At 41.3% G+C, this 12,852-nt stretch overlaps 1 protein-coding gene across 4 annotated transcripts in view; it reads left to right on the forward strand.

The window, feature by feature from the left end:
* The first annotated feature begins 10,906 nt into the window (after positions 1–10,906).
* Positions 10,907–12,852, forward strand: part of vps53 (VPS53 subunit of GARP complex) — a 188,242-nt gene continuing 186,296 nt past the window's right edge. For 3 of the 4 annotated variants that reach the window (XR_010968530.1, XM_068008319.1, XM_068008320.1), the window contains exon 1: positions 10,907–11,006. Coding sequence is in view for 2 of the 4 variants with exons in the window: in XM_068008319.1 (XP_067864420.1) it covers positions 10,911–11,006 (96 nt within the window). In the remaining 2 variants the exon portion in view is untranslated. The remainder of the gene's footprint in view (positions 11,007–12,852) is intronic. The other variant, XM_068008321.1, reaches the window with a different exon arrangement.

Here is a 12,852-nt window from a genome sequence, read left to right on the forward strand (position 1 = left end):
TCCAATAAAGCTGTTGGACTATAACCTGGTGTTGTAAGACTCCTTACATTTGTCCATCCCAGTCCATCACCGGCATCTCCACATCAGAGGTAACAAAGGCATGGATGAGGGTTTTAGCAGCAGATGAGCTGAGGCAGAGGCGGAGCCGGGCAATGTGATGGATGTGGAAGTGGGCGGCCTTGGTGATGGAGCGGATATAGGGTCAGAAGCTCATCTCAGGGTCAAATAGGACGCCAAGGTTGCAAACGGTTCAGCCTCAGACAATGGCCAGGAAGAGGGATGGAGTCGGTGGCTAGGGAACGGAGTTTGTGGCGAGGACCAAAGACAATGGCTTTGGTCTTCCCAACATTTAGTTGGAGGAAATTTCTGCTGTCGGACAAGCAGTGTGACAAATCAGAGGCGGTGCTGGGCGTCGTCAGCGTATATGTGGAACCTGAGGTGTTTTCGGATGATGTTGCCGAGGGGCAGCATGTAGATGAGAAATAGGAGGGGGCCAAGGATAGATCTGGGAAACTCCAGAGGTACCGGTGTGGGAGTGGGAAGAGAAGCCATTGAAGGTGATTCTCTGGCTACAACTGGATAGATAGGAATGGAACCAGGCGAGGGCAGTCCCACCCAGCTGGCTGACGGAGGAGAGGCGTTGAAGGAAGATGAATGATGGCCATTAGTGTTGCTGCTTCTCTCTTCTCACTCATCCCCCTAGTCTGCTAGCCATTCTTTCATTCACCTATTGCACCAGTTACAGACCATCCACTGTATCACAGATAAGGATTGGTGGGAGATAAGGGGGCGGTTAAAAGAGGGACAAAAATAACATTGAGAAAGGGGGAAGTTTTCACAGAGTGGGATATGGAAAGTGGAATTTTTCACAGGTATGATGCCCAGTGTGTGGAAATGCCCTGAAAGGAATCTCCTCTCTTTAATTTCAAGTTTGCTCAACAGAGAGTTTTATTGGTAAGGTGCCTTTGATTACTTTTGTAAATACTGTGGTCACTTGAGTATTTGTAGTTTCCAAAGGTAAATTCTGATAGTTTGCTCACTGACAGCACAGCTCCTGTATTGTTTACTTTGTGCTATAAAAAGAGAAACATTAACTATCAGATCAGAAGATGAGGATGTTGGTTTCTACTTTCTCACTTTTCTCTCTCTCTCTCTCTCTGGGGGTGAAATTGGCCTTCGGCAAGAGCACAAAATGGGCGATAGCAATTCGGGACAAAACATGCATTTGTTTTGAGTGTTGGTTATATCACTGGGAGGAGTTACTAAGCCTGGAAGAAACACCAATAGACACAGTCACTAAGTCAGGATGACTCAGTAATGCTGTCACTCCACACATTATTTCACGTATCTTTGTAGTATTGGGCATAGTAACCTGCCAAGCAGGTTTTCCCTATGATGTACTGAACCTGTGATGCATTTCTTCGGCCTGTTTCAGACAATAGGAATGTCTCTTTCATTAAAAATTTGTAGCTTGCCAACATTGTGCAAGTTTTAGAATGGTCTGGTTTCTGGGATGGCTGGCTGTGTGGGGGAAGGTATGAAATGCTCAAAATGTTCTGTAGCTCCCAAAAGGAAATGATTCATCCCCCATTTGTGGATTGCCCTGTACGCAGTCCCCCGCAAAGACAAAAAAGTAATTCATTTAGTATCGAGATGGTAGCATTGCTTAACAAATTCTAGTAGTTGCCAAGCCCACCCTGGTGACAGAAATAATTAATATTATCCATTAGGCTGTCTGGCAACACCTCGATTTTAAAATTCTCACACCTGTTCAAATCCCTCCATGGCCTCACCTCTCCCTACCTCTATAACTACCTCCAGCCCTACAACCCTCCGAGATCTCTGCGCTCCTCCAATTCTGGCCTCTTGCGCACCCCCGACTTACTTCGCTCCATCATTGGCGGCCGTGCCTTCAGCTGCCTAGGCCCTAAGCTCTGGAATTCCCTCCCGAAACCTGTCCGCCTGTCTACCTCTCTCCTCCTTTAATTCACTTCTTAAAATCTACCTATTTGACCAAGCTTTTGTTACCTGTCCTAATATCTCTTTATGTGGCTCTGTGTCAGATTTTGTCTAATAATGCTCCTTTTGAAGCGCCTTGAGACGTTTCACTACCTTAAAGGTGCTATATGAATGCAAGAAGTTGTTGTCAACTGCCTATATTTAATCTATGGCCTTTGCAATTGTTCCACTGGAGGGAAGGTGGGGTGGGGGTGGTTCTCCGAGCTGCTGAGAATTGTTCTGAAGGTGTGTGAATTGCTTGTCAGGATTCTGAGAAGCTGCCCCGGTGCTTTTGAAATCTATTTTTGATCGATGGTTTTCATTAGTTGTGAAGGGTACCTGCTGTGTCTCAAAATTTTGGTCTATGAGGGATTTTTGGTTTAAGCTATAATATGTTTTTAATATAAAGTCAGGTTCAGGATTCCAAGGTTTAATTCCCAAAGGTCCTACATACTATTTTTTAACTTGACCGTAAAAAGAAGTGTGACTGGAAATTTTGATGAGCTCTCCCAAAAGGAAATATGTTTGCCATTAAAGTTGTTATCCATATCGGTTTGAGACAGTTGGGTTCATTGGTACATTGTAGTCATTCGTGCCGTTTAATATTAGAATGGTTTCCTTTTATTGAGTTCAGCAAGTCTCCTAGCTGGATAGACAATGTGCTGCTGTGACCCTTACGCTGGGGAACGCTGCTAGTTTTGACTGGTGGCTTGGTGAACCAATCATTGACACAGAGAGGTTCACAGGTCAAGTTTTTGGTTTCCTCTCAAGCTGGAAAAAGGTAAGCCTGCAGTTTGAATTTGAAAACAGTCAGACAGGCAGAGAACTTTTTCTTCCTAAGGTTAGTGCCATACAGTTCAATGAATAATGATTTGTAAAATGAAGGTGGGCCTATGTCAAGGGCTAAGGTTGCATAATTTATTATTTTTGATGTTACGAGGATTGGTTAAAAAAATATATTTGATTCCACTGAAAACTGTATTTTTAATACATATATTATGCAGTTTGTTGGTTTACAATTGCCCTCATTTCACTGGATTGCTTATCAGACTTCCCTTTGGAAGATGGGAGAATTGCACCTGTGAGATCACAGTATCCAGTACCCCCAACAAAGACTCTTATTGTTATGACCCCCAGGTCATGGTATCATATGACTAGATATTGGGCAATTGTAAACAATTTTACAACACCAAGTTATAGTCCAACAATTTTATTTGAAATTCACAAGCTTTCGGAGGCTTCCTCCTTCCTCAGGTGAATTTGAAAACAGTTTGAATTTCAATTTGAATTTCAAATCTCTGTAACCTCCTCACCTGAGGAAGGAGGAAGCCTCCGAAAGCTTGTGAATTTCAAATAAAATTGTTGGACTATAACTTGGTGTTGTAAAATTGTTTACAATTGTCAACCCCAGTCCATCACCGGCATCTCCACATCATAGATATTGGGCAGTGAAGGTAAACTCCTGATTGTAGAGGACACAGGGTCTGATTACAGGAATGACTGTCGATGCTGAATCTGAGAGAATATGTAGTGCGTGTAACCCAAAATTTGTAACAATACCTTTTTAGTCTTTTGTATCAACTTACCGAGCCTTTATTACCTCTAGACTCGACTAGGCTGGCCTCCCATCTTCCACCCTCCATAACATGAGCTCATCCAAAACTCTGCTCCCATATCTTAACTCACACCAAGTCCTGTTCACTCATCACTCTTGTGTTCGCTGACCTACATTGGCTCCTGGTCCGAGAACACCTCGATTTTAAAAGTCTCATCCATGTTTGCAAATTCCTCCATAGCCTCACCCCTCCCTATCTCTGTAACCTCCTCCAGCCCTACAACCCTCCGAGATCGCTGCACTCCTTCAATTCTGGCCTCTTCCGTATCACCGATTTTAATTGCTGCACCATTGGCGGCTGTGCCTTCAGCTGCCTATGTCCCAAGCTCTGGAATTCCCTCCCTAAACCTGTCTGCCTCTCTACCTCTCTCTCCCCCTTTGAGATGCTCCTTAAAACCTACCTCTTTGACCAAGCTTTTAGTCTCCTGTCCTAATATCTTCTTATGTGACTCGGTGTCAAGTTTTGTTTGATATCACTCCTGTGAAGTGCCTTGGAACGTTTTACTATATTAAAGGCACCATATAAATGCAAGTTGTTGTTGTTGTTAACATCAAAGCAGGAAGAGTGGTTTATCGACTATCTGTACACCCCATGTTCTTTAGTTCTCTTCAGCTTATAGAGCTACATAGGCCAGAGACAAGTGGAGGACTCCGGGGGTTGTCTTTCTCTCATAAAGGCTTTTTTTCACAGATCTGTGGTCCAAGATTGCAAGAATTACTGTGGCTAGGGACTTTGATTGTTCGGAAACAGTTTAAAAGTACTGGTGGAAAATCAAGTAGTCCATTACCATACTCATTCTTCTGATTAATTCATTTTTCTTCTGTTACTTCTGTCTCTTAATTTTTAAAAAAATCAGTTTTTAGTCTGAGTTGGATGGTCTATCATATTATTTTCTGCCAACTTGAGAGTTAGCAGCTCATAGTGGTAGCCGGTGTTATTTCCACTGCATATCTCTGTCAGTAGAAGGATTCATTGTTCACCTTGAGGCCTGCTATCCCAACATCACTTAACACATAAGATCATGATTCAGTTCATAGGGAATGAGGGCTTGCCTGTGGAAGCTGACTTCTGGGTGGGGCATGTGGAAAAATGTATCTGGAGTGAACATAATTTAAATGAAAATGATCAACAAGAAAAGAATGTTAATAATTCTTTGTCATTGTGCTAGTGCATTGCATCGCCTTGCCTTTAATTGGATGGATACGGTTTTGTTATTTTTTGTCTCTAATTGCTATTTAGTGAGTCTGGTTGATAATGTTTTTTTCATTCGTTCATGGGATGTGGGTGTCGCTGGCGAGGCCGGCATTTATTGCCCATCCCTAATTGCCCTCGAGAAGGTGGTGGTGAGCCGCCTTCTTGAACCGCTGCAGTCCGTGGGGTGAAGGTTCTCCCACAGTGCTGTTAGGAAGGGAGTTCCAGGATTTTGACCCAGCGACGATGAAGGAACGGCGATATATTTCCAAGTCGGGATGGTGTGTGACTTGGAGGGAAACGTGCAGGTGGTGTTGTTCCCATGTGCCTGCTGCTCTTGTCCTTCTAGCTGGAAGAGGTCGTGGGTTTGGGAGGTGCTGTTGAAGGATGGGTGAGGATCAGCCTTAGCTGTGATGCCTTTCTCCTTAGCCCAATGATATGTAGGGGGACAGCTCCCCCCTCCCTTTGGTTAAGATCACGGCAACCGGGAATCAGATCTGGGACCATCCCGGTCACTATGGCTCAGCTGCACACTGCCTTTACCAAGTGGGACATCAGAAAATCTGAAGGTGGCACTTTACAAACTAGCTTCATTGTCTACTGATACATGATTTCAAACTCGGCACTGATACCAGTGGGTAGAAATTACTGACGACACCCCTCCCCCCGCCTCCATCACCGACTACAGTAAATAGAAATTGACATTGCAGTCTGTTTGCCACCGATACCCAACTACTTTTGCAGTTAAAGTAAAAAAAAAAGTTAGCTGTTCAAAAAGATATATGATGGGAAAAATTAATGCAGTTTTTGGGTCAGCACACATACACTAAGCATGTACACTTGTAGCAGCTGGCAAATTGTCTCACTGTCTAATGTACAACAGATGCTTACAGCAATACTTCTGGAACTGCATCAAGTGACTCAGTGTTACTAATTACTAAGAACATGTAGGCCGAGGGGCTGGGCCCAGAATGCGGGATGCCACCAAGACTGAAAAGAAGAAAGAAGGCGAGGTAAATCAAGAAGTACTGGTTAAGTGAGGCAACATTTAAATATCCTGTACCCTTTAAGGCCTCAAAATATACTCCAGTTAGGAAATGTCTATAAGAATTGTATTTGAAATCTGAACATCAACTGTTTTAAAGTGAGCTGGAAAGACCATCGAGTTTTTGCTTTTAATTGCACTTCTTTCTGGCGGTGACGAGGCAAACAAAATTCAGAACAAAAACAATTGTTTTCCCAGCTAGTAAGATTTTATCACTAAGCTATGCTGAGTTATATCAAAGATGGCCAAAGCCTGTAACACTACCCAATGCCATTTGCTTTGTTGAAGGCATTCTGCACCACTAAATAATTTGTTATGTAATTGGATCTGGACACCTGGTGAATCCAGCCTCTGTTTGCAAGAATAAAGCCCATTTTTTGTTCCTAAATGGTACTTCAATTCATAGAATTACATAGAATTTCACAGCACAGAACCAGGCCATTTGGCCCAACAGGTCGATGCCAGTGTTTATGCTTCACACGAGCCTCCTCCCACCTTACTTCATCTCACCCCATCAACATATCATTCTATTCCTTTCTCCCTCAATTCTTTGCCAGCCTGTGAGTTTGCATCTATTCAGAAATGGCTAAGCTTTAAATTATATTTCTCCCTTTGCTGTGGTCTGTTTCTTTGATGTGAAGGGTTTCATTTGGAATTAGTGTCACGTGACGAGGGCAGAAGGGGTCAGTAATTGACATGGGAGTTGAAAGTATAGGAGGTCAAGTGAGAAGACCTGCACTGTTACCAGCTGTTTTGATAATTAGTAAATTCTCTCTCTGGCAAATGTAATATGATATTGTGTTCAGCAAATGCAAAATACGTCTGCCTAACTTCCTGAATCATTTGTAGACGCTGCTTGTGGAAATCAAAAATACCGTAAACACTGAAAATCGCCATAAGGATGTAAATGATACATTTTAAGTACCGCACAAAACATGTAGTGACAGAAAGAAGCATTGACAGCCATGGAGATATATGGACAGTGGCTGCAGAGATTCCTGTAGACTTCACCCAGTCTATACTCCCGACCAAGGAGGATGGCATGGATTTGGGGGGGGGGGGGGGGGGGATTTATGGAAATCTAGTTTTTTTTTTAAATCAATGTACCGCGTGAGCAAATTAAGATGAGAAATTATTTTATTTTTTCATAAAGTATTTGAGATTTCAGCTATGTGGGTCTGCAAAGAGAACAGTTTCATTTTAAAAGATAATTTGTTACTGCATCATAAACTAGGCAAGAACAGATATGACCCTTTCCCTGAATGGATTGACAAATATAATCAGGATCCTTTGTGTTGACAAAGTGCTGTGTTACAAACATAATTTAAATAGATGCAAATGCATATTGTACAAATGCAATCTTTTTACATTTAATAAAGGGATGAACCATATCTTGCATTGTATGATATTTTAAATTCTGCTAAATATTTGCCTATTAAGACAGAATTTGAATTTTCTGCAAAGTTCTGGTTTTGCACCTAAGTGCAGCTACCCAATTACAGGTTGTGCTGACCCTGACTGGAAGGAGAGTAAATACATTTCATAGATTGCTTATTCTGATGCCAATCGACAGATTTGCCAATGTTCAAAGAGCAGTGGTTGTGTCATGGCAAAAGGCAGTGGACCTGCTGCACAGATGGTGCCAATATGTTCCCATTATCTTGCACAGCAACTGACCCTATGGCACAAGAGATTCGCTCATGCTTCGGAATTACATTTAATCCTTATGTGTTAAGTCTCCTTATGTCCCAGTGAACACTAACTTTGTAACAGAGACACTGAAACGGTGACACCAGACCCTATTGCACATGAAAAACAAACTGTTAAAAGGCAGTCACAGTGTTCCATACAGGATTTCAGATAAGTATTTACTTATCATCTGTCTGTCATTACTGGTTCCACACATAGTAATATTTTATTGAAACACTTGAAATGGCAACTATATGGTTATTAAAATATATCCAACAGCATTGATACCATGTTACATAGAATGTACAGCAATGAAACAGGCCATTTGGCCCAACAGGTCCATGCTCCACATGAACCTCCTCCCACCCTACTTCATCTAACCCTATCAGCATATCCTTCTATTCCTTTCTCCCTTGTGTGTTTATCTAGCTTCCCCTTAAATACATCTATGCTAGTTGCCTCAGCTACTCCTTGTAACGGGTTCCACATTCTAAACACGCTCTGGGTAAAGAAGTTTTTTCCTGAATTCCCTGTTGGATTTATTAGTGACAATCTTATATTTATGGCCCTTAGTTCTGGTCTCCCCCACAAGTGGAAACATCTTCTTTATGTTTACCCTATCAAACCCTTTCATAATCTTAAAGACCTCGGTCAGGTCACCCTTCAGTCTTCTCCTTTCTGGAGAAAAGAGCCCCAGCCTGCTCAATCTTTCCTGATAGTTATAACCTCTCAGGTCAGGTATCATCCGAGTAAATCTTTTTCGCACCTCCTCCAGTGTCTCTATATCCTTTTTACAATAGGGAGTCCAGAACTGTTCATTGTACTCCAAGTGTTGTCTAACCAAGGTTCTATACAAGTTTAACATAACTTCTCTGCTTTACAAATTCCATCCCTCTAGAAATGAACCTCAGTGCTTGGTTTGCTTTTTTTAATGGCCTTATTAACCTGTGTCGCTACTTTTAGTGATTTGTGTATCTGTACCCCCAGATCCCTCTGCTCCTCTACATCATTTAGACTCTAATTATCCAAGCAGTGTATGGCCCCCTTATTCTTCCTACCAAAATGTAATACCTCACACTTATCTGTATTGAGATTCATTTGCCAATTACATGCCTATTCTGCAAGTTTATTACTGTCTTTCTGTATTTTGTCGCAGTCCTCCTCGATATTGACTGTACCACCTAATTTGGTGTCATATGCAAATTTTGAAATTGTACTTCTGATTCCCGAGTCCAAATAGTTAATGGACATTCTGGTCCAATACTAATAAATCTTGCCACTCCTAACTCATAGCTCTGAATGTGAGATAGCTCAATTTTTGTATTTATTCTCTCCCCCCAGAACCCATGGGGTTCCCTTGATTGTCTTTTAACAAGGATTTAATAATCCCTAAACTTTTTTCCATAAAGACATTTTAATTTGGGAACAAGTGCAGAATAGAAGAAAACGTGGAAGTAAAGTCCGTTATCACTTTCTACTAGTCTTGCTCAACTGTTTACTTGTGTCTACTTTTTCGTGTTAAAAACTAACGTAGGAAAATATAGCTCCCTAATCTTTCTCTAGTTGGTGGTGTCCTGCACTATTGGCCTTGGCTGTTCACCAATTTTTAAAAAATATCCCTTCTCCTTTGCAACTCAGAATATCCTCTTTGCCCCATTCTGACTTCCTTAATGATTTTCTTTCCGCAGACACTGCCATTATTGTCCCCTCCTCAAAAATTCCAGCCTCACGTCCTTTTTCCCTTCCAACCGCCACCGTATCTGTCACCTCCATTTCCCCTCTGAGGTTCTTGAACTCTTCATTGACATCCAGTTTCAACTCTCACCCCTCCCCATTTGAATGCCTTCAGTCTAATTTCCACCCTAATCATAGCACCTTGGCTTTTGAGAAGGAGTTGGAGTAAAAAAGAGGAGAATATTAGAAAAATAAAATAAAAAATTCATTTCATTTTTTTTGTTAGCAGAGAGATGACGGTTGGCTCTTTGCTAAGATAGAATTTGATTAACAATAGAATACTCTAGAGTAGAACTTTGCATGTGCAGGTAAGCATTGCAGAGTCTGATCTCTATTGTCCTAGGGAAGTGACATGGAGCGGCAATGTAACATTGGTTTGCTGATCCTCTGTCATTCCACACAGGTAGTAGTCTCAAACCTTCTCCTCTGGTACCTATTGTATACTATTGCCCAAAAACATTGCAGTTCTTGCCGTTCACAACAGGGATATGAAGGACCAAATAAAAGTCAAGGATAAGAAGGATCCTATTGTACAACTATGCCACCTACTGGTGTATTGTATCTCATGCACGTTTCCTTGTGTGGTATTGAGGGAGCCTGTGATGGCAAAGGGTATACATTTGAAATGTTAACCTGTCTTTTCTATTCACACATGCCGGCAGATCTGCTGTATATTTCCAGCATTTTCTGTGTAAATTTCAGATTTTCCAGCATTTATTTTTTTTAATTATTTGCACAGAGTGATCAATATATGGATAAAGTAGTGGAGGCACAAATCCTGGAATTATATTGGATCATAGGAACAGCATTCAGCCCCTCGAGCCTGTTCTGCCATTCAATTAGATCATGGCCGATCTGCATCTTGACTCCATTTACCAGCCTCGGTTCCATGACCCTTTAATACCCTTGTCTAACAAAAATCTATCAATCTCAGTTTTGAAATTTTCAACTGACCCCCAGCCTCAAAAGCTTTTTGGGGGATGAAAGTTCCAGATTTCCACTACCCTTTGTGTGAAGAATTGGAAACAATTTACAAAACAATTGGATACCACAATAGCGTTCTTCCTTACCTGTAATTATCTTGCAACCTGCTGTGCACTTTCAGCATGTTTTCTTATTTGAGATTTTCAGCATTTGCAGTTTTTTTTCTCTTTTTATCTCTATAATATAAATAATTCCAGATTACAGTGCAGTAAAAAGAATTATATATTGTTTTACCAATGTGATCACCTGCAACAAAAACCAAGCAAATCAAGAACTGCTGCTAATATAAGCTTAATATTATCCATTTTCTAAACTTGGAGAACCACTCATTTATAATAGTCAAACTCAACAAAACCTCTTTTTTGCAACATTTTAATATTACTTTGTACCTTTTTTAGTTTAAGTTGGGTTGCAATTAGTTCTATTAGCAATTTAAACTGAGTGCAAACATTATTGAATTATTACGATTTTTTTTTTTGCAAGTTCATAATATTTAGCAGTTTGCAAACCCTATTGAAACTTAGGGCAAACCCTCGGCATTTTGAAGTTTGGCTCTGATCACATGACGACGGCTCCCGGCTTCGCCCCCCCCCCCCCGTATCACGTGTCATCGGGCTGAGTCCTCCTGTATCCCAGCGTGCATTTCGCCGACGATGGCAGCCACCATGGAGGAGGAAGAGCTGGAGTTTGTGGATGAGCTGGAGGGTGTGCTGCACCTGACCCCGGAGGTGCAGCAGGCGATAGAACAGGTACAGGGCAAGAAAGAAAGAAAGAAAGGGATGGGAATAGACTGCAGCTTTTATTAACCATGGCGAGGGGTGTGGAAGGAATGAGTCCAGTGAGGGGGCCATCGGTTGTGTTTATTTACAGCTCAGTGACAGCTGTCTGTCAGAGCGCTGCAGTTCCCCCAGGCAGCTCACACTGAGTCCAGGATTCAGCAACATCGACTTTAATCATTTGCCCAAACTATTGGACTGCTTTAATTTTGCGTATTGCCAAAACTTGTTGAGCAGAGACATACTTGCCCACAGCTGTCAATGGGGATCTGTTTGGAGTGACACAAATTGTGAACCCATTTATTACAAACGCCATTATTTTTAAACTGTGAGGTGCGTAATTTTTAAACCAAAATGTGCAGGTATCAGGCCTCATGAGCGATGGGTGGTAGACCTGACATCATTTGACAAACCAAAATCTGAACAAGATGGAGTAAATGAGACAAACCCAGCGGTGTGGAGGCAGATATTTTTGTGCACTTGCGATAAGAGGAAAGATTTAACGCTTCAATTTTTTTTTAAAGTAAAGAAGTTCTACAGAACAGAATCAGGATGAGATAGATTGGCAAAATTGGTAGTCGTGATGAGGTAAAATAAGCAGTCTTTATTTCCCAAAGATGCTGATTCGTGGATTACAGTCGCAGGGGTGTCAGAACTTTGGTGAAATGGCAATTCTTCATGCATGAGCTTGGACAGTAAGTTTTGGCAGGGAATTTGACAATGGACAGCCTGACCCTTACCCATGCACAGATTCCCTGGCTGATATTTTTCCTCTCCCTAAGCAAGCAACATAAACCTATTGCAGCTTGATCAGCTAATTCATTGCAGACGAGGATATGAACCTACAACCTTCTAGGCTGAATGGCATAGTGCTACACTGGACAGCGGTTTTATCCACAAGGCTGTAGGGGAAGCCAGGACAATTTTTAAATTGTACTTCCAAATCTATAATTTTTTCCAGTCTATAAGTAATAAAGGAGCACCTCTTGATTAGTTTGATATTTTATATGCAACTCTGTACACTGACAAATTCCCAACATGCTAGAAAATTATTATAATTCATTTTTTGACTCCAGATTTTACCAAATTCATTGTGTAGACTGAACCCCCTTCCTGTTCCTGCCAAAATATAGTGTAAAAAAAAAATCATGTATGCATATCTATATACAACAATTCAGCATTTGGGGTAACATGTAACGGCAGAGCATTATTATTTTTCCAAAAATAAAAATACATAAATGGACTCATTGGATAATACCACCCATAAACATCATCTGAAGTTTGTCCTAAAGGCCGCTATCATTGACTGGTTTCATTGCAGTCAAAAATTGTACAAACAGAGAATTTCTTAGTGTTAAAGATTCTCAGAATTCTCTCAATTACACAGACTAATAGCTGGTTCCATGGAACACTCGTGGATAATGGCAAGTTACGTGTGAAAGCTGGGGATCTGAGGAGAAGGATACGACTCAAAGAATAGTCAGATGAATAGGAAATGTTGATAAATGTGAAGTATTGGGTGGTGGTGGGAAAAGCACTTAAAATGAATAATAAATGATATAGCTTTCATTGTGTAAATAAAATGGACAGGAAAAAGATTCAGCTGTGCTGGTTGACAAAGGGTTACCGTGTCCTCACATTATTAGAAAGTGACTCTGGTTAAATCAGTTTTTGGGGTGTCTAAATGGATCTGTGCATGAAAGGAGATAGTGCGGCCCCTGGTAAAGCATTTGAGACCTGTTGGGATCAGGGTGGTTCTGAATCTGAGATTGTGGGAGCTGTATTGAGATGACAAAGGACTTTGACCCAGAACCCATTC

The sequence above is a fragment of the Heptranchias perlo genome, chromosome 28 (assembly GCF_035084215.1).
Source record: "Heptranchias perlo isolate sHepPer1 chromosome 28, sHepPer1.hap1, whole genome shotgun sequence".
Classification (NCBI taxonomy): Eukaryota; Metazoa; Chordata; class Chondrichthyes; order Hexanchiformes; family Hexanchidae; genus Heptranchias; species Heptranchias perlo.